The 21,634-nt window shown below is 49.3% G+C and overlaps 1 protein-coding gene across 1 annotated transcript in view; it reads right to left on the bottom strand.

Annotated features, from left to right (window-relative positions):
* Positions 1-2,431: 2,431 nt before the first annotated feature.
* Positions 2,432-21,634, bottom strand: part of VILL (villin like) — a 42,329-nt gene continuing 23,126 nt past the window's right edge. Inside the window, exons 12-18 of the mRNA XM_060248073.1 lie at positions 17,615-17,794; positions 14,806-14,951; positions 12,121-12,265; positions 11,018-11,206; positions 7,149-7,217; positions 4,720-4,983; positions 2,432-2,750 (exon numbers count right to left, since the gene is read on the bottom strand). Of these exons, the coding sequence (XP_060104056.1) occupies positions 2,637-2,750; positions 4,720-4,983; positions 7,149-7,217; positions 11,018-11,206; positions 12,121-12,265; positions 14,806-14,951; positions 17,615-17,794 (1,107 nt within the window). The 3' untranslated portion in view covers positions 2,432-2,636. The remainder of the gene's footprint in view (positions 2,751-4,719; positions 4,984-7,148; positions 7,218-11,017; positions 11,207-12,120; positions 12,266-14,805; positions 14,952-17,614; positions 17,795-21,634) is intronic.

Here is a 21,634-nt window from a genome sequence, read left to right as displayed (position 1 = left end):
ACCCCCCAGTTCAAGCCCCGGAATCTGCAGTTCAAGGCTGCCGGTTGTAACGGACGGGATAGATCGCAATTCTGTTCGGTGAGACGCCAAGTCTTTTCACCCAGAAATGCCAAGACAGACTCTCTGTCTCTCTCTTTCTCCCCTTCAGGCTTCCTATTGCACCTGGTTTGAATGACAATGCATAACGATGACAGGGCCCCACCACACATTATGCATCACCCATCACTTTCTACTTATTATTAACAAGCCCGGGCTTGAAAGGGAGTCGGGGTGGCGGGGGGGGGGCTTATCATCTCTTGCCCTTTACACAGCAACCCGCTAAACGCCTTGCAATTAAGATTGAGTGCAATTAATTCCTTCCCCCAAACCTGGCAGTAAGTGCCCTCCTGTTTTCTAAATCTTGGCACTCCATCATAAGAAAAAACAAATAGAATTGCTTTGCTGGATCAAAGCCACAAGTATCCAACCCCCCCGGGGGGGGGGGTCATGCCAAACCAAAGCTCCGGGTGCTCACGGGGTAGGGGTGAAGTAGGGGAGATGAAACGGTGACTGTCATTCACTGCAGCACCAGCCTTTGATATCTCAACGTGTTTTAGAAGGAGCAGGTGGTGAGTAGGGTTGTCAGCTTCCAGGTGAGACCTGGAGATATCTCGCTATTACAATAGATCTCCAGGTGACAAAGAGAAAAATGGCTGTTTTGGAGGGTGGCGCATTGTACTCTGTTGAGGCCCCTCCCTTCCTCAAACCCTGCCCTCCCTAGGCTCCGCTCCCCAAAATCTCCAGGGCTTTCCCAACCTGGAGCTGGCCATCCTACCCAGGGGATGAAGGGGTTCCGGGAGGAGAGGAACCTGACAATCCCAGGATGAAGGGGTTCCGGGAGGAGAGGAACCTGACAATACCAGGATGAAGGGGTTCCGGGAGGAGAGGAACCTGACAATCCCAGGATGAAGGGGTTCTGGGAGGAGAGGAACCTGACAATTCCAGGATGAAGGGGTTCTGGGAGGAGAGGAACCTGACAATTCCAGGGTGAAGGGGTTCCGGGAGGAGAGGAACCTGACAATCCCAGGATGAAGGGGTTCCGGGAGGAGAGGAACCTGACAATCCCAGGATGAAGGGGTTCCGGAAGGAGAGGAACCTGACAATTCCAGGGTGAAGGGGTTCCGGGAGGAGAGGAACCTGACAATCCCAGGATGAAGGGGTTCCGGGAGGAGAGGAACCTGACAATCCCAGGATGAAGGGGTTCCGGGAGGAGAGGAACCTGACAGTCCCAGGATGAAGGGGTTCCGGGAGGAGAGGAACCTTAGCAAGGCCACAGAGTCCATCCTCCATAGCTGCCATTTTCTCCAGTGGAGCTGATCTCTGTTGCCTGGAGGGATGTCAACCTTCAGGTGGGACCTGGCTCTCTTCCAATCAGGGGTCATTTTGTAGGAAAAGAGGTGCTGGAGCTCATTAGCACAACTCATTTGCGTATGCCGCACACCTCTGACATCACCGGAAGGTGTACTAAATTAGATCAGCTCAGCATCTGCTTTAAAATAAGGTGTGGAATTCTAGCGGGAGCTCCTTTGCATATTAAGCCACGTCCCCTGATGCAGCCAATCCTCCAAGAGCTTACAAGGTTCTTTTTTTGTAAGCTCTTGGAGGATTGGCTATATCAGGGGTGCGTGGCCTAATATGCAAAGCAGCTCCTGCTAGAATTCCACCCCTGTTAAAAATGCTTCTCGAGTTACAATCATCATAAAACCTTACTCCTGTCATACTTTTTAAATGAATTTCTCCTAGGTCAGGGGTGGCCAACGGTAGCTCTCCAGATTTTTTTGCCAACAACTCCCATCAGCCCCAGTCATTGGCCATGCTGGCTGGGGCTGATGGGAGTTGTAGGCAAAAAAAATCTGGAGAGCTACCGTTAGCCACCCCTGTTTTAGGTGACCACAGTGGCGTGAGGAAGATTTTCACCTGTCTGCTTTATAGGTTTTGGTTCTTTTTGATGAGCAAAATCCTCACAGGGGGTTTGAGCAATGGAATCCAGAAGCAAGGTTTTTTGGGGGGTAAGAAAGAGCACAATAAAATTTAAAGGTTCCAGAGCTCCGCTCCTGTGAGCTGCTGCCCGAAATGAGGTCTGCTCCCAATATTACATCTGATCTTCAGTTGACAGAGATCAGTTCCCCTGGAGAAAATGGCCACTCTGGGAGGTGAACTCTACGGCATGATACCCCAATGAAGTCCCTTCCCCCCAAAACCCCTCCCTCCTCAGTCTTCGCCCTCAACATCTCCAGGTATTTCCCAACCCAAAGCTGGAAATCCTATCCTTCGACACAGCCAGCCTTCAAATCCTCATGCTGGGTTTCCAAGACCCCCAAAATGTAAAGAAATCTCCCTTAATTTCCCTGGCACGGATATAAATAATGTGAAACTGGGAGGAAATCAAGTTGCTGTTTTTTCAGTAGGGGTGGGGAAAGGAATGGAATTTTGTCACATCTGTCAACCGCACTGATCCGGGAGTATTATTTTCCAAGTCGTTCCCATGCTGGGAGTCGGGGGGAGAACACGGTCGCCTTTCAAACCAGCAGCGATTCCGTCCACCCCCGTCGGGTTCCACCCGAAACGAGTTCCAAGCAGTCGAGGTGCTCTTTGGCTCAAAAGAGTCCGTGTTGCTTCTTTTCGTTCTGTTGCTTCCACTTGGGCATCTGGTAGAACTCGTCCTTGGTCTTCCCAAAGATGTCGCAGAAATCGGCATCGGACAGGTAGTACTGCGGAAAGAGATGCGGGGGGAGTTAGAAAGGTGGAGGGGGTGAAAGGCAAGGACAGCCACTATTAGAGATGTTCACAAGCTTTGGGGAATCTCAGAATTGCAACTTCGGGTGGGGGGGACAGTTCTAGAATCAGTATATACGTTCAACACTGGACATACACAGACTCAGTTTCCATTGCAAGTGTGCTGTTCTGTTATTATGAAAGAAGGTGGCAAAAACACATCAAAAGAATATCAAAAATTCCTTCTCTGCAATCCACAGCAAGAGGATATTAAGACAGGTGAGAAGCAGAGGTGGCTGGCCATGGCCTTCCTCTGCAGAGCCTTCCTTGGTGGTCTCCCTGCCAAGACTTATGGGGACCCAAGCAAGGGGCTTTCAAGGCAAATGAGAAGCAGAGCTGGTTTGCCATGGCATTCCTCTGCACAGCCTTCCTTGGTGGTCTCCCATCCAACATTTATTGTGGCCCCAGCAAGGAGTTTTCAAAGCAAGGGAGAAGCAGAGATGGTTTGCCATGGGCTTCCTCTGCACAGCCTTCCTTGGTGGTCTCCCATCCAACATTTATCGTGGCCCCAGCAAGGAGTTTTCAAAGCAAGGGAGAAGCAGAGGTCGTTTGCCATAGGCTTCCTCTTTAGAGACTTCCTTGGTGGTCTCTCTTCCAAGACCTATGGTGACCCCAGCAAGGGGCTTTCAAGGCAAGTGAGTAGCAGAGGTGGTTGGCCACGGCCTTCCTCTGCAGAGCCTTCCCTGTTGATCTTCAATCCAGACATGCTGGGCATACAATCATGTAATCTCAAATCAACCATGAGAGGGAGCAAAACATGCATGGAAAAGAAAACAACAGCTCGAAACAAGAGAGAAACAAAAATGAAAATGCGGGAGAGCCCAAAATCTACCTGTCGCAGTTATCTCTTCTAAAATACCTCTCTAATCTAAAATAAGCATTCAAGAAGAAGAAGAAGAAGAACACTGCAGATTTATACCCCACCCTTCTCTCTGAATCAGACTCAGAGCGGCTTACAATCTCCCATGTCTTCTCCCCCCACAACAGACACCCTGTGAGGTAGTTGTGGCCGAGAGAGCTCTGACAGAAGCTGCCCTTTCAAGGACAACTCCTGAAAGAGCTATGGCTGACCCAAGAGCGGTCACAATCTCTTTTACCATTCCCCCACACATCATTTTATTCATGGTTAATCTGGTGGCAGATGATACTGGTGGCATTTTATTTATTTAAAACATTTATTAGGCATCTTCCTTCTTTATAGGGCAAAAAGCAGCTTACAATGTAAATAAGACACAACAGATCACATTAAATGCAAAAACTCTCAAAATTTAAAATAACAATTTAGGACTGCTAGTCCTGCGGGTGTCTGTGAGGTGGGTGGGGCTGAGAGAGCTCTTACAGCAGCTGCCCTTTCAAGGACAACTCCTACGAAAGCTATGGCTGACCCAAGGCCATTCCAGCAGGTGCAGGAGGAGGAGTGGGGAATCAAACCCGGTTCTCCCAGATAAGAGTCCGCTCATTTAACCACTATGGCTGACCCAAGGCCATTCCAGCAGGTGCAAGTGGAGGAGTGGGGAATCAAACCCGGTTCTCCCAGATAAGAGTCTGTGCACTTAACCACTATGGCTGACCCAAGGCCATTCCAGCAGCTGCAAGTGGAAGAGTGGGGAATCCAACCCAGTTCTCCCAGATAAGAGTCCGCCCACTTAACCACCATGGCTGACCCAAGGCCATTCCAGCAGCTGCAAGTGGAGGAGTGGGGGATCAAACCCGGTTCTCCCGGATAAGAGTCCGCCCACTTAACCACCATGGCTGATCCAAGGCCATTCCAGCAGGTGCAAGTGGAGGAGCGGGGAATCAAACCCAGTTCTCCCAGATAAGAATCCACGAACTTAACCACGACACCAAAAAAAGCCCAGCCGACTGCCATTGCCACAAGCAAGTGTGCAGAAGAATGCCCTTTACCTCTTTCTTGGCGGGGTCCACGCCTTCCGGCAGGTCATCCATCATCTTGTTGGTCAACATCTCTCGAGGATAGGCGCCGTTCCCCAGAGTCTCTAGCGAAGGGGTGCCGTTGTTGTTGCAATTGACGCCGCCGCTGCTGTTGCTGTTGGCGAGGGGTTGCTGCGCTTGTGGGCTCTGCCCAGCCCCCGAACTGGCTGAATCAGGGTGTTTGGGTGTCGGCTTGTTGTTGGCTTTTTGGCTATTCAAGTTGGCATTTTTAAGGTCCTGGTGGATTAAAAGGAAAGCTTTTGAAATGCGTGGAAATTTCAGATGTTGAGGGGGGAAAAATCGCACACAGGAAACTCCTGGTCAAGTTCAGAGGTCCACAAATTTTCCGCTGGCTGTTGCCTGGCAACCAGCAAATGTTGGCTGTCTCACTTCCTGCTCCACAGGGGAAAGATGCCTAGTAAGGAGGTTTCGTGTGTGTGTGTGTGTGTGTGTGTGTATGTGTGTGTGGGAGGGGTGGGGAGAACAATGGACTGGGTTGCACAAAGTGGAGTGAGTGCGGGGAGGGGAGGCATTTGTAAATTTCCTGCATTGTGAAGGGTTGGACTAGATGACCCTGGGGGTCCCTTCCAACTCTTTGATTCTACGATTCTATAACCCCCCACCAGCCCAAACCATAATACCAATTACAGTCTGCAATTTCACAAATCCCAGCTGGTGTTGGTCATGCACACCTAGCCTACCTCACAGGGTCATTGTGAGGATGAAATGGAGAAGGGGAGAATGTCATAAGCTACTTTGAGTGAAAGAAAAGGAAAGGTCCCCTGTGCAAGCGCCAGTCGTTTCCGATTCTGGGGTGACGTTGCATTCACAACGTTTTCACGGCAGACTTTTAATGGGGTGGTTTTGCCATTGCCTTCCCCAGTCTTTTACACTTCCCCCCACAGCAAGCTGGGTACTCATTTGACTGACCTCGGAAGGATGGAAGGCTGAGTCAACCTGGAGCCGGATACCTGAACCCAGCTTTCTCTGGGGATCGAACTCAGGTCGTGAGCAGAGCTTAGGACTGCAGTACTGCAGCTTTACCACTCTGTGCCATGGGCTCTTAAGGTAAAAGTAGTCCCCTGTGCAAGCACCAGTCGTTTCTGACTCTGGGGTGACGTTTTCAAGGCAGACTTTTTACGGGGTGGTTTGCCATTGCCTTCCCCAGTCATCTACGCTTTCCCCCCAGCAAGCTGGGGACTCATTTGACCGACCTCGGAAGGATGGAAGGCTGAGTCAACCTTGGGCCGGCTACCTGAACCCAGCTTCCACCGGAATCGAACTCAGGTCGTGAGCAGAGAGTTCAGACCACAGTACTGCTGTACTGCTGCTTTTGTGAAAACTGAAAAGGAGGGTACAAATGAAGCGCTGTTGCTTTTTTAAACTGTCCCGCTGACAGCAAATGATACCGGTGACATTTTTTTTTATTTAAAACATTTATAAGGCAGCTTTCCTCTTTATAGCACTCAAGGCAGCTTACAACATAGATAAAACTCATAAAACAGATTACATTAAATACAACCCCCTCCCGCCCACAAGAAAACATTAAAATCACAATTTAGGACTGATAGTAAATTAATCAAATGCAGCCCTAAACAGAACTGTCTTCAGCTGCCTCCTAAAGATCAAAAGCGAGGGGGACAGGCACACCACTTGGAGGAAGTTGTTCCACATTCATGGGGCTACCACTGAAAAGGCCCTTTCTTGTGTGCCCACTAAAGGAGCTTCTTTGATTGATGGGACTGTGATCTTAATTCCTAGGCAGAAACATATGGGAGAGGATAGTCCTTTGTATACCCCGGTCCCGAGTTATATATGGCTTTAAAGGCATTCCCTTGTTATTGGAATTAAAATTTAACAACTGTTTTTACAGACCATTGGCCACAGGGACCTTTATCCAAACCCAGTGCTGCAGTTTTAGATAGTCATGCGCGTGTGTATGTCAAAAAATGTAATGCAAGACTCTCCCAAGCTTGCTGAAACTGGGGGCACTGGGAACACTTGGTGGGGGGGGGGGCAGAATTTTTAAAAATGGCACCATCCATAATGAGAGAAAACTGAAAAATGTAAGGAAGAAGAAGATGATATTGGATTTATATTCTGCCCTCCACTCCGAATCTCAGAGTCTCAGAGCGGACCCCAATCTCCTTTATCTTCCTCCCCTGCAACAGACACCCTGTGAGCTGGGAGGGGCTGAGAGGGCTCTCACAGCAGCTGCCCTTTCAAGGACAACCTCTGCCAGAGCTATAGCTGACCCAAGGCCATTCCAGCAGGTGCAAGTGGAGGAGCGGGGAATCAAACCCGGTTCTCTCAGATAAGAGTCCGCACACTGCACCACTACACCAAGCTGGCTCTCTGAGCACACCGGATGGCATGATTTCCACGCACAGCGGGCCACTCACCACAGTGATCTCAGAAATAGCCGACACGTCTCCTAAACTGCTCTTCAGCTCCTCGTAGGACTTGCCATCCTGAGAGGAAAGGAAGCGACGATCAGATATGTGAGGGAAAATCCACCATCTTGAAAATCTCACGCGGAAATGGCTTCCCTCCTCCAGCATCCTCACCCCACCCCGCCACGGTGATGGTAGAGAGATGACTGACAGTGTCCTTGTAGACAAGAGGCGAGCAGGGGTGGTTTGCTGTTGCTTGCCTCTGCGTAGCAACCCTGGACTCCCTAGCTCAGGAGTGGCCAAACACAAGAGCTACACAGAATAAACATCAGATGTTTGAGAGCTGCAAGAATGGAAGGAAGGAATGGCCCATCCAGTCCAACACTCTGTGTCGCACAGGGGCCAAAAGCCAGATGCCAGCAGGAGGTCCACCATGAGGGCCAGACCTCCAGAAGCCTTCCCACTGCTGGCTGCCAAGCACCAAGAAGAGAGGGGACATAAGAGAAGCCGTGTTGGATCATGCCAATGGCCCACCCAGTTCCACATTGTGTCGCATAGTGGCCAAAGCCCAGGGGCCATCCAGAAGCCCTCCCGCTCTTGCCCCCAAGCACCAAGAAGATAGAGAACATAAGCACATAAGAGAAGCCATTTTGGATCAGGCCAATGGCCCATTCAGTCCAACACTCTGTGTCACATAAGAACATAAGAGAAGCCATCTTGGATCAGGCCAATGGCCCATCCAGTCCAACACTCTATGTCACATAAGAACATAAGAGAAGCCATGTTGGATCAGGCCAATGGCCCCTCCAGTCCAACACTCTGTGTCACATAAGAACATAAGAGAAGCCATCTTGGATCAGGCCAATGGCCCATCCAGTCCAACACTCTGTGTCACATAAGAACATAAGAGAAGCCATGTTGGATCAGGCCAATGGCCCATCCAGTCCAACACTCTCTGTCACAGAAGAACATAAGAGAAGCCCTGTTGGATCAGCCCAGTGGCCCATCGTCCAACACTCTGTGTCACAGAAGAACATAAGAGAAGCCCTGTTGGATCAGGCCAGTGGCCCATCCAGTCCAACACTCTGTGTCACAGAAGAACATAAGAGAAGCCATGTTGGATCAGGCCAATGGCCCATCCAGTCCAACACTCTGTGTCACATAAGAACATAAGAGAAGCCATCTTGGATCAGGCCAATGGCCCATCCAGTCCAACACTCTGTGTCACATAAGAGAAGCCCTTTTGGATCAGGCCAGTGGCCCATCCAGTCCAACACTCTGTGTCACATAAGAACATAAGAGAAGCCCTGTTGGATCAGGCCAGTGGCCCATCCAGTCCAACACTCTGTGTCACAGAAGAACATAAGAGAAGCCCTGTTGGATCAGGCCAGTGGCCCATCCAGTCCAACACTCTGTGTCACATAAGAACATAAGAGAAGCCATGTTGGAACAGGCCAGTGGCCCATCCAGTCCAACACTCTGTGTCACATAAGAACATAAGAGAAGCCATGCTGGATCAGGCCAATGGCCCATCCAGCCCAGCACTCTGTGTCACATAAGAACATAAGAGAAGCCATGTTGGATCAGGCCAGTGGCCCATCCAGCCCAGCACTCTGTGTCACATAAGAACATAAGAGAAGCCATGGTGGATCAGGCCAAAGGCCCATCCAGTCCAACACTCTGTGTCACATAAGAACATAAGAGAAGCCATGTTGGATCAGGCCAGTGGCCCATCCAGTCCAACACTCTGTGTCACATAAGAACATAAGAGAAGCCATGTTGGATCAGGCCAAAGGCCCATCCAGTCCAACACTCTGTGTCACATAAGAACATAAGAGAAGAAGAAGAAGAAGATATTGGATTTCTATCCCGCCCTCCACTCCGAAGAGTCTCAGAGCGGCTCACAATCTCCTTTACCTTCCTCCCCCACAACAGACACCCTGTGAGGTGGGTGGGGCTGGAGAGGGCTCTCACAGCAGCTGCCCTTTCAAGGACAACCTCTGCCAGAGCTATGGCGGACCCAAGGCCATGCTAGCAGGTGCAAGTGGAGGAGTGGGGAATCAAACCCGGTTCGCCCAGATAAGAGTCCGCACACTTAACCATTACACCAAACTGGCTCTCCATGTTGGATCAGGCCAATGGCCCATCCAGTCCAACACTCTGTGTCACATAAGAACATAAGAGAAGCCCTGTTGGATCAGGCCAATGGCCCATCCAGTCCAACACTCTGTGTCACACAGTGGCCAAAAACCAGGTGAAATCAGGAGGTCCAGAACTCCAGAAGTCCTCCCACTGTTGCCCCTCAAGCACCAAGAAGACGGAGCATCGCTGCCTCAGACAGTGTTCCATCGATATACCTTGTGGCTAAGAGCCACTGATAGACCCCTGCTCCATATTGTTGAGTCCCCTCTTGAAGCTGTCTGTGCTTGCAGCCACCCCTTCTTAAGGCAGAGAATTTCAGCAAATGGCAACCGCCTCTGTTCGTTTCTGGCCTTGAAAACTCTACAGGATTGCCATAAGTTGGCTGTCTGACTCTCTCTGTCTGTCTCTCTCTCATTAGCAATAGAATGTCCTAGGAGAGTAAAATGTTCTTCCAGTGGTTTTCGAGTGATGTGAATTTTGATCCCGGACTTATGCCCCCTCATTCTCAAAATCACCGTGTAGTTCTAACACCTGACAAACAGGTGAAGTTTGCAAATTATGGGATGGGATGCAAGCAATACTCAGGGCTTTTTTCTTTGCATATTAGGCCGCACCCCCCTGATGTAGCCAATCCTCCTGCAGCTGACAGTAGGCCCTGTACAAAGAGCCCTGAAAGCTCTAGGATGATTGGCTACATCAGGGAGGTGTGGCCTCAGGGGTGGAATTCTAGCAGGAGCTCCTTTGCATATTAGGCCACACACCCCTGATGTAGACAATCCTCCTGGAGCTTACAGTAGGCCCTGTACTAAGAGCCCTGTAAACTCTTGGAGGATTGGCTACATCAAGGGGGTGTGGCCTAATATGCAAAGGAGTTCCTGCCAGAAAAAAAAGCCCTGGCAATACTCCCTCTAAGCTGTGGAGTCTTTTGAACTACTGGCATTTGCTCTGGGACCATTTGCCCTGAGCTAAGATAAAAAAACTACATGGCCAGAGACTAAAAAACTGTGAGATAGCTCACACTAACTCAACTTAGAAGAAGAGGAAGATATTGGATTTATATCCCGCCCTCCACTCCGAAGAGTCTCAGAGGGGCTCACAATCTCCTTTACCTTCCTCCCCCACAACAGACACCCTGTGAGGTAGATGAAGATATTGGATTTATATCCCGCCCTCCACTCTGAAGAGTCTCAGAGTGGCTCACAATCTCCTTTACCTTCCTCCCCCACAACAGACACCCTGTGAGGTAGATGAAGATATTGGATTTATATCCCGCTCTCCACTCCGAAGAGTCTCAGAGCGGCTCACAATCTCCTTTACCTTCCTCACCCACAACAGACACCCTGTGAGGTAGAAGAAGATATTGGATTTATATCCTGCCCTCCACTCCGAAGAGTCTCAGAGCGGCTCACAATCTCCTTTACCTCCCCCCCCACAACAGACACCCTGTGAGGTGGGTGGGGCTGAGAGGGCTCTCACAGCAGCTGCCCTTTCAAGGACAACTCCTGCGAGAGCTATGGCTGACCCAAGGCCATTCCAGCAGGTGCAAGTGGAGGAGTGGGGAATCGAACCCGGTTCTCCCAGATAAGAGTCCGCACACTTAACCGCTACACCAAAGTGGTTCTCTTAGAGAGAACCCTTTGACTAGAGACGGCAGGGGACTAATGCATTAAAAGCAGGAGCTTCACCGCTGAATCGAGGCCGCCCTCCAAGTAGAGACAAGCATCGCAGTAACTCACGCTGCACTTGTACGGATCCCAGGCAGCGAACCAGCCTGTGAAGTTGAGCGGCTCATGGCCTTGTTTGACCATGATGACGGGAGTCGCTACATCTCTTCCTGCCGGGTGGGTCTTCAGGTACTCCTTGGCCGAAGAAACAGACTCCTTCTTTTCATAGTCGTTGGCAGCCTTGCCGATCCAAAGGAAAAGCTAAAAGGAAACGGGGGGATTGGGGAGAAAGGAGATACCGTGATGGTTTACTGGGAGCAAGGGAAGGCAATAAAAAATGGACCAGCTTCACCACAAGGTGGCAGTGTCCCTTTTTTGCTGCCCATCATGGAAACGACTTCAGAACTCTGATGTCCAGAGAGATTTGGGACGGGTGAATTCAGATGCAGGCGTGGGGAGGCAGAGGAAAAGAAGGAGGCACTTTAATCCTTTCCCTGCATGCAACAGTCCTGATCCACATCACTGCCTCAGCCACATTCCCCTTTTTTAAGAAAGGATTTCTTCTTGCTCTCATTCTCACATTTAATTTCATACAACCATTGGAGGGGATTCTATAGGGTTGCCGGGTCCGATTCAAGAAATATCTGGGGACTTTGGGGGTGGAGCCAGGAGACTTTGGGGGTGGAGCCAGGAGCAAGGTTGTGACAAGCATCATTGAACTCCAAAGGGAGTTCTGGCCAGCACATTTAAAGGGACCACACATCTTTTAAATCCTTCCATTAGAAATAATGAAGGATAGGCGCACCTTCTTTGGGGGAAATCACAGAATTGGACCCTCAGGTCCAATCCTTTCAAAACCATCATGCCCCCCCACCCCTCGGCTCAGCCTATGGAAAAATTGTCTTCCACAAAACCAAACCTGGTGCCAAAAAGATTGGGGACCACTACTCCTAAAGATGGCTGCTCTGCTTCAGAAGCCAAGATGGAGGAAAACAGCTGTGTGAAAGCAGGAACAATTCCCTCCAACCGGGGAGTGGGAACAGTTGCTGTTTCACAGTCCCTGTTTCTCTTTAGCAATCTGGTTAAACCTGGGGTGGTATAAAAGAAAGGACACTCCGTGCCTAACCAAAGAGGGGGCCCAGAGAACTCCTTGGCAAAGGGCCTGCTCTGCTTACCTCTTCCCAGGTGTCTAACAGCATGACATCATCTTCGTCCAAGTCATCCTGGCAGAAATCCACAATCTCTGTCATTATGAACCTCCCTGTCTGATTGGAGCACTCAAACAAGCGAGGCTGGTAATGGGTGGCCGGGTCCTGGAACCTGGATAGGAAGAAAGGGGGGAGAATTATATTCTGCAGTCTATACTGCATCTAAGAGCCCCGTGGCACAGAGCGGTAAAGCTGCAGTACTGCAGTCGGAGCCCTCTGCTCACGACCTGAGTTCGATCCCAGCGGAAGCTGGTTCAGGTAGCCGTCTCCAGGTCGACTCAGACTTCCATCCTTCCGAGGTCGGTCAAATGAGACCCCAGCTTGCTGGGGGAAAAGCGTAGAGGACTGGGGAAGGCAATGGCAAACCACCCCATAAAAAGTCTGCCGTGGAAACGTCGTGAAAGCAACGTCACCCCAGAGTCGAAAATGACCGGTGCTTGCACAGGGGACTACCTTTACCTTGGGAAGAACCCCATGGTGCAGAGTGGTAAAGCTGCAGTACTGCAGTCCTAAGCTCTGCTCACGACCTGAGTTCGATCCCCTGCAGAAGCTGGGTTTTCAGGTAGCCAGCCTGAGGTTGACTTAGCCTTCCATCCTTCTGAGGTCGGTAAAATGATTACCCAGCTTGCTGGGGGGAAAGCATAGATGACTGGGGAAGGCGATGGCAAACCACCCCGTAAAAAATCTGCCGTGAAAACGTTGTGAAAGCGACATCACCCCAGAGTTGGAAACTACTGGTGCTTGCACAGGGGACTACCTTTACCTTTACCTTTTTTATACTGAATCTAGCCACAAGGGGTCAGACTTCCAAAGGGTACTGGGAAAACGAAAGAGATACGAACGTTTTTGTTTTTTTTTTGTCTCTTAATTTTCACGCATGGCTGAGAAAAGCGTTCTCTGTTCCACCTATTTTTCCCCTCTGGAAAATTTCTCACTTTTCTGTCTTTCTTATTATTTTGAACCATTATATACAGCAGATGCCAATTTTAATGCCAGGTGTCAATTTTAATGGCAACGTTTGGATCAAAATTTGTCATTCCCCTTTTGGGAAAAAAGAAGCACAGAGAAATTATACAAGAAAACCGAACTCTCCAAACCGATCGATACTGTCACAAAAATTGGGTAACGTCGCTGCAGAAAACGAGAAAGGAAAATAAGCTGCTTTGGTTTTGCAATTGCCTGCAATTCTAGATAATATGTTTACAGCAGATTTTTTTAAAGAAAGAGTCTGGTTTGTGCTTCTTCAAGATCAAACAAGACAAGATGTTCAAAGGTTTCCAGAGCATTTTTTTTAAACCACAAAACAGAATCATATACCGTTTTCGCACACAGCTTACCTCGCAGTCACAATCCTCTTCCCTCCGCAGCGTCTGCTCGGATTTCCCACCATCTGCGCCGGAGTTACAGGAAGTGCCGCGGCTTTTGCGTAGCAAACGTAAACTGGGTTTTAGCGGTTTACGTTTGCTACACAAAAGCTGCGGCACTTCCTGTAACTTCGGCGCAGATGGTGGGAAATCCGAGCAGACGCTGCGGAGGGAACAGGATTGTGACTGCAAGGTAAACTGTGTGCGAAAACGGTAATAGAGTTGGAAGGGTCTTCTAGTCCGGCCCCCTGCATAGGTTTGCCAATCCCCAGGTGGATAAAAATATGGAAGAAACACTGTGAATACTTATACACATAAATAATTTCTTATACCCTTTCTTATTTTTCACTTATGCATTTCATTGGAACTCACGCGTATTACAAAACAAAATTCATATAACTCAGAGCAAATTCAAAATTCATGAACGATTTGATTGGTTCCATTTAAGTCCATGCATAGTCCTATATTCCTAGGGTATATCTTCCTGCTGTCCTGAGGTCCCGTTTTCTGGAAGGCGCCGGTATACCTTGCTATGCAGATGCAGAGGTAGCAGTCCTCTATTCAACAGGTGCGGCTACACGAGTCCCAGGTTTGATTCATGTTTCATTTGCCACTTCCACCGCCCGCCTGTATTCTTATTTGAAACCCTTGCTAAGGCGACAGCTCACTCAGTTTGTTTTTCTTAATTCCACGATTGGTTCTCAGAGAACCAATCGTGGAATTAAGAAAAACAAACTAGAATACCCCTAGGCAAAAAAGAGCCTTGTAAGTTCTTGGAGGATCGGCTACATCAGGGGTGCGTGGCCTAATATGCAAAGGAGCTCCTGCTAGAATTCCACCCCTGCCCCTAGGGGATTTTCAAACTGTAACAACGAATCTGTATGCATAAGTAACAAAAACCTTTGACCACAGGATGCTGCCTTAGACTCAGGGCTTTTTTTGTAGGAAGAACTCTGCTGCATATTAGGCCACAGCTCCCCGATGTAGCCAATCCTCCAAGCGCTTACAGGGCTCTTCTTACAGGGCCTACTGGAAGCTCCGGGAGGATTGGCTCCATCAGGGGTGCGTGGCCTAATATGCAAAAGAGCTCCTGCTACAAAGAAAGCCCTGCATACTGAAACTGGCAATGGTTCTCCAGGGCCATCAAGCTGAGGTCTCCCATATCACCAGCTACCTGATCTTTTAACCGGAGACACTGGGGATTGAACCTGGGAAGTTCTGCATGCTGAGCAGATGCTCTACCGCCGAGCCGCAGCCCCTCCCCCCTTCTGACGCCCTCCAATCTCACCTCTTGTCGCTGGCGTAGGGGGCTTTGCCTCCAAGAGCCAACCAGAAATCCACTGGCTCCTGACCCTCCAGAATGGTCTGCTTGTCCCGTTTGGAGACAATGTCGGCTACAGTCTTGGCCATCTCTCGCTCGTCCCCGCTACAACCCTGGGGAGGCACAACACGAAACCGTCACAAGTCCGTATGAAATCTTCGGGGTTTTGCTTTAAACAAAAGTAACTACCTGCAAAATCTTGTATTTTTTTATTTTAATCAGGTCTCGTTTCGGGCAGGAGCTCACAGGAGTAGAGCTCCGGAACCTCTAAATTTTATTGTGCTCATTTTGCTGAACCCTAAAGATTTGACAAACTTTCTAATATTTTTCCCCATCCAAAAAAATGGGAAAATAACCAAAACATATAAAGCAAACAGATGGAAATCTTCATCAGGCCATGTAGAAGAAAGTAGTTTTAAAAGTCTGATGGGAGTACATAAGAACATAAGAGAAGCTGTGTTGGATCAGGCCAATGGCCCATCCAGTCCAACACTCTGTGTCACAGAAGAACATAAGAGAAGCCATGTTGGATCAGCCCAATGGCCCATCCAGTCCAACACTCTGTGTCACAGAAGAACATAAGAGAAGCCGTGTTAGATCAGGGCAATGGCCCATCCAGTCCAACACTCTGTGTCACAGAAGAACATAAGAGAAGCCACGTTGGATCAGGCCAATGGCCCATCCAGTCCAACACTCTGTGTCACAGAAGAACATAAGAGAAGCCGTGTTGGATCAGGCCAGTGGCCCATCCAGTCCAACACTCTGTGTCACATAAGAACATAAGAGAAGCCGTGTTGGATCAGGCCAATGGCCCATCCAGTCCAACACTCTGTGTCACATAAGAACATAAGAGAAGCCATGTTGGATCAGGCCAATAGCCCATCCAGTCCAACACTCTGTGTCACAGAAGAACATACGAGAAGCCGTGTTGGATCAGGCCAATGACCCATCCAGTCCAACACTCTGTGTCACATAAGAACATAAGAGAAGCCGTGTTGGATCAGGCCAATGGCCCATCCAGTCTGTGTCACATAAGAACATAAGAGAAGCCATGTTGGATCAGACCAATGGCCCATCCAGTCCAACACTCTGTGTCACATAAGAACATAAGAGAAGCCGTGTTGGATCAGGCCAATGGCCCATCCAGTCCAACACTCTGTGTCACATAAGAACATAAGAGAAGCCACGTTGGATCAGGCCAATGGCCCATCCAGTCCAACACTCTGTGTCACATAAGAACATAAGAGAAGCCACGTTGGATCAGGCCAATGGCCCATCCAGTCCAACACTCGGTGTCACATAAGAACATAAGAGAAGCCACGTTGGATCAGGCCAAAGGCCCATCCAGTCCAACACTCTGTGTCACATAAGAACATAAGAGAAGCCGTGTTGGATCAGGCCAATGGCCCATCCAGTCTAACACTCTGTGTCACATAAGAACATAAGAGAAGCCGTGTTGGATCAGGCCAATGGCCCATCCAGTCCAACACTCTGTGTCACATAAGAACATAAGAGAAGCCACATTGGATTAGGCCAATGGCCCATCCAGTCCAACACTCGGTGTCACATAAGAACATAAGAGAAGCCATGTTGGATCAGGCCAAAGGCCCATCCAGTCCAACACTCTGTGTCACATAAGAACATAAGAGAAGCCATGTTGGATCAGGCCAATGGCCCATCCAGTCCAACACTCTGTGTCACATAAGAACATAAGAGAAGCCACGTTGGATCAGGCCAATGGCCCATCCAGTCCAACACTCTGTGTCACATAAGAACATAAGAGAAGCCACATTGGATCAGGCCAATGGCCCATCCAGTCCAACGCTCTGTGTCACAGAAGAACATAAGAGAAGCCGTGTTGGATCAGGCCAATGACCCATCCAGTCCAACACTCTGTGTCACATAAGAGCATAAGAGAAGCTACGTTGGATCAGGCCAATGGCCCATCCTGTCCAACACTCTGTGTCACATAAGAACATAAGAGAAGCCGTGTTGGATCAGGCCAATGGCCCATCCAGTCTAACACTCTGTGTCACATAAGAACATAAGAGAAGCCGTGTTGGATCAGGCCAATGGCCCATCCAGTCCAACACTCTGTGTCACATAAGAACATAAGAGAAGCCATGTTGGATCAGGCCAATGGCCCATCCAGTCCAACACTCTGTCACATAAGAACAAAAGAGAAGCCATGTTGGATCAGGCCAATGGCCCATCCAGTCCAACACTCTGTTTCACACAGTGGCCAAAAAAACCCAGGTGCCATCAGGAGGTCCATCAGTGGGGCCAGGACTGGAAGCCCTCCCAGAGTAAGATTTTATTAGGACAATCAAGGCTTTTTCTGTAGCAGGAACTCTTTTGCATATTAGGCCACACCCCCTGATATAGCCAATCCTCCTGGAGCTTACAGTAGGCCCTGTACTAAAAGCCCTGTAAGCTCTTGGAGGATTGGCTACATCAGGGGTGTGTGGCCCAACATGCAAAGGAGTTCTTACTACAAAAAAAGCCCTGAGGACAATTATAATTCAAGAAGCATTTTAAGATCAATGCTGAACTGATATAATTTAGTACACCTTCCGGGGATGTCATGGGTGTGTGGCATATGCAAATATGTTATTCAAATGAGCCATGCTAATGAGCTCTAGCAGCTCTTTCCCCACGAAATGACCCCTGTTTAAAATAAATTTCTGTAAATGATATCACCATATTCCTGTCTGGCATCTCCGGAGGGAGGACAGACGTCTTGAGCGTGTGTGCTTTGAACATTGGTTGTTGTTACCTTTCCACACCACAAGTAGCAGACTTGGTTGGTCTTGAGAAGGAAGACGTCATTGGAGTTGAGCGAGGAGGCCCGGGCGGGGACTTCGATGGTTTTAGTGTTGAATTCCCCCGAACCTCTGACTTGGAAGAGACGGACGGCAGGCTCTGGTTCGCTCTTCTGGGCCCGGCTTGTGCCTCCCTGGAAAAGCAAAAGGATTCATGAAGCTGGATGACAAACATGGCAGCCGGGGCTTTTTTTGGTACAAAAGGCTCAGCAGGAACTTATTTGCATCTTAGGCCACACCCCCTGATGTCACCACTTTCACACAGGGCTTTTCGGTAGAAAAAACCCAGTGGGGATTCATTTGCACGTTAGGCCACACCCTCCGACACCAAGTCAGCCGGAACTATGTTCCGGTGCATTCCTGATCAAAAAAAGCCCTGATGGTAGCCAACATCCAGACGGGGCCTGGAGATCTCCCAGAATTACAACTGATCTCATGACGACAGGGGTGAGGTAGTGGGGATCCCCGCGGCAGTCTCCTGCTTGTTGGTGGATTGGGGCCCAACAAACCAAGGTATCCCCTGCCCCGGTGGCATCTTAATAAAAGAAAACACGGAAGGTGGAAGACTAAGAGAAAACCGTGTTTGAAGAATTAAGTTATACCACTAATTACTGTGCTTCAGAAATATCATAGGCTTTATGGCGTAAGTATCACTCACAATCATGAGGTAAAACTGTATATAGTTAACTTCTTTGCGGACGTGCGAACAATGGCTGTGTGAACTGTACAAACTTTCATACAGACGTGTAAATACAAGGTCCGCTGACACGAGAATAATAAGCTGCATGCAATTAATTACCGCAGTGCCAGAGTGTCTTATCCAGAAAATGCAAAATGTAACACGTTTCCGGTAAAAAATACACGTGTTTCGACGGCGAGTCTCTTCGTCCGACAAAAGCTAATTTTTCTGGAACCGCAGTGTCACGTTCTCAGGGTGCAGGCAGGCAGGCAGGAGTCCAAAGCCAGTCCAAGGTCAAAGTCCAGGAAGTCAAGCAGGAACCAAGTCACCAATGCAGAATCACAAACCGGAATTAGAAGTCAATGTCCAAAAGCCAAAAGGTTAGGGTGCCAAGGAAATCAAGCAGGTCAGGATCAGGAATCAGGGAGGAGCGTGGATGCAAGCCAGAGAATAGACTTGTTGCTTCCACAAGGTTACCAGGTCCTGGGTGGGAGCTATATGGGAGTCTCAATCAGCCTGCTCCCTGGGTGGCAGTGACTCTGCTAGAACTCAGGGCTGAGAGATCTGAAGCATCGGCATGCCTCATGTCTTTGCTCTGAAAGTTCTTTCCGGAGCTTGCTTCGAACTCTTGGGATGGGCAGAGGAGAGCTTGGAGGAGATTGATCGTCAACAGCTGACACTGGTGCCTGGAGAGTGGTTGATGGGCCAGCTGCTGCTTGTTCATCTGAGGAACTGGCTTGCAACTCTTCCAGGTCTGTTAACCCTTCCAGCTCGTCAGGGCTCAGTTCAATTCATTATGTATGTATATCATTTCTTACAAGGCAACAGTTCTCCTTATGCGGCTGGCTAGCTGCGGTCTGATAAAGATTTAAACCTGGAACCAGTGCGCTGGTAATTTTCAACACCACTAATTAGTCAGTTACCTAGAATGTCACTGTCGGTTCTGGTGGGAACTTGGCAGCCCTAGAGATCTCCCACTAAATTTACAGCTGATCTCCAGGTGGCAGAGATCAATTCACTTGGGGAAAATGACTGCTTTGAAAGGTGGACTCTAGGACCCTGTTGAAGTCCCTCCCCTCCCCAACCCCACCTTCATATAAGATTGCCAGCCTCCAGGTGGGGCCTGGAGATCTCCCGTATGACAACTGATCTTCAGGTGGCAGAGAGCAGCTCCCTTGATTATCCTGTATGCGCTGGGAGAGATATTGGTCTGAGGACCTTTTCAGAGTTGGCTTATGAAGAAGCTGTAAAGGCAGCGGAACGCAATTCAAACCGGTGGTTGCGTGAAGGAAAGAATTTCTCCTTTGAAGCTGAAGCTATGGGAGGACTCCGTTTGAACTTTACACTTGAGTCTTAGCACTCCTTACAGACTGTATGAAGATCGTTTTTCGGAGTCATCCGTTGATATCGTTTATATGGGATCGTTCTTTGTTCCTTAATGTCTGAATGGTGGTATTTAGTCTGGATGTTTTCTATAATATAATGTATTAATTTTTGTAAGCTGCCGTTTGTTTTTCGGACACAATCGGTTTTGGTTTTTTGCATCTTTGCTTATATTGTGTTGCCTTGAACATATATGAACATATATGAAGCTGCCTTATGCTGAATCAGACCTTTGGTCCATCAAAGTCAGTATTGTCTTCTCAGACTGGCAGCGGCTCTCCAGGGTCTCAAGCTGAGGTTTTTCACACCTATTTGCCTGGACCCTTTTTTGGAGATGCCAGGGATTGAACCTGGGACCTTCTGCTTCCCAAGCAGATGCTCTACCACTGAGCCACCGTCCCTCCCCCTTGTTTTATTGCTTATCCCTTGGAGAAAATGGCCGCTTGGAAGGGGGGGACTCGAGGGCATTGTACAACGGTGAGGCCCCTCCCCCTCCCCAAATCCCTGCCCTCTCCCAGATCCACCCCCAAAATCTCCAGGTATTTCCCAACCTGGAGCAGGCAACTCTAGAAGGCAGGACTGCCGCTAGGTAAACCAGGGTGCCAGCCTTCTGGGGGCACCAAATTGGGCACACCCCCCCCCCCTGTGACTCAGGGACGTTATCAGTGTGTGCATGTGGGGGGCAGAAGTCAGCCTTGCCTAGGGTGCCAGGCAGCCTACGGCCAGCCCTGCTAGGAGGTAGAGCATTCTGACGAAGATGGAGGTTCTCTATCTGAGTCAGGGCGGTCTGGGAGGGGAGATCCCTTTGCCGGCTCTTGACAGGGCATCATTAATAGCGGCCCCTAAGGTCAAGAGCTAGAGAGTGCTCCTGGAGTTCTCTCTTACAATGGAGACCCAGGTAGCAGCCACTACCAGATCCGCCTTTTTCCATCTTCGGTTGGCCCCCTTCCTGGAAGATGACGACTTCGCAATGGTGATCCGCGCTACGGTCACCTCGAGAATAGATCACCGTAATGCTCTCTACGTGGGACTACCCTTGACCCTGATTTGAAAAGTCAGTGGGAGCATATACAGCCGAAGTGGGAGCATATACAGCCGGGGCTACGCGGACGGCACTGGCTGCCGATTATGTACCGGGTTCGCTACAAAGTGCTGGTTATTACCTTTAAAGCCTTATATGGCCGAGGACCGGCCTACCTGAGGGACCGTCTTTCCCCATATGAGCCCCAGAGAGCACTGAGGTCAGCAGGGAAACACAAACTGACTATCCCTGGGCCAAAAGAGGCTAAACTCCAGAACACTCGGGCACGGGCCTTTTCCATCGTGGCCCCATGCCTATGGAATCAGCTCCCGGAGGAGGTGCGGGCCCTGCGGAGCCTTGACCAGTTCCGCAGGGCCTGCAAGACCACCCTTTTCAAGCTGGCGTTCACGGACTGCTGATTCATGATGTTTCAACAAAGGGATCCGTTAATATAGTTCTGTTCAAGGACCCTCGCTATCATGTAAACTGACAGAAATAACACCAGGAACACCATTGCTACTGTCAGATTAAGTTAAGTTATCTGGGTATTGATTGGTTTTAAATAATGTTAATTTTAAAGTTTGTATATTTATTGTATTGTATATTTTATGAATGTTGTTAGCCGCCCTGAGCCTGCTTCGGCGGGGAGGGCGGGATATAAATAAAATTTTATTATTATTATATTATTATAAACTACAGCTGGTGCAGAACGCTGCGGCGCAGCTGTTAATGGGGCTCCCTCGGTGGGAGCACGTTCAGCCAGTGCTGAAAGAACTGCACGGGCTACCTGTTGTGTTCTGAGTCCGTTCCAAGGTGTTGGTATTGACCTTTAAAGCCCTTTATGGTCAGGGACTTGCCTATCTACGGGACCGCCTTTCTCCGTATGTTCCC

This window comes from Heteronotia binoei, chromosome 10, assembly GCF_032191835.1.
Source record: "Heteronotia binoei isolate CCM8104 ecotype False Entrance Well chromosome 10, APGP_CSIRO_Hbin_v1, whole genome shotgun sequence".
Lineage (NCBI taxonomy): Eukaryota > Metazoa > Chordata > Lepidosauria > Squamata > Gekkonidae > Heteronotia > Heteronotia binoei.
The sequence above is the reverse complement of the archived record's forward strand: the minus strand, read 5'-3'. Positions and strand labels throughout refer to the sequence as shown.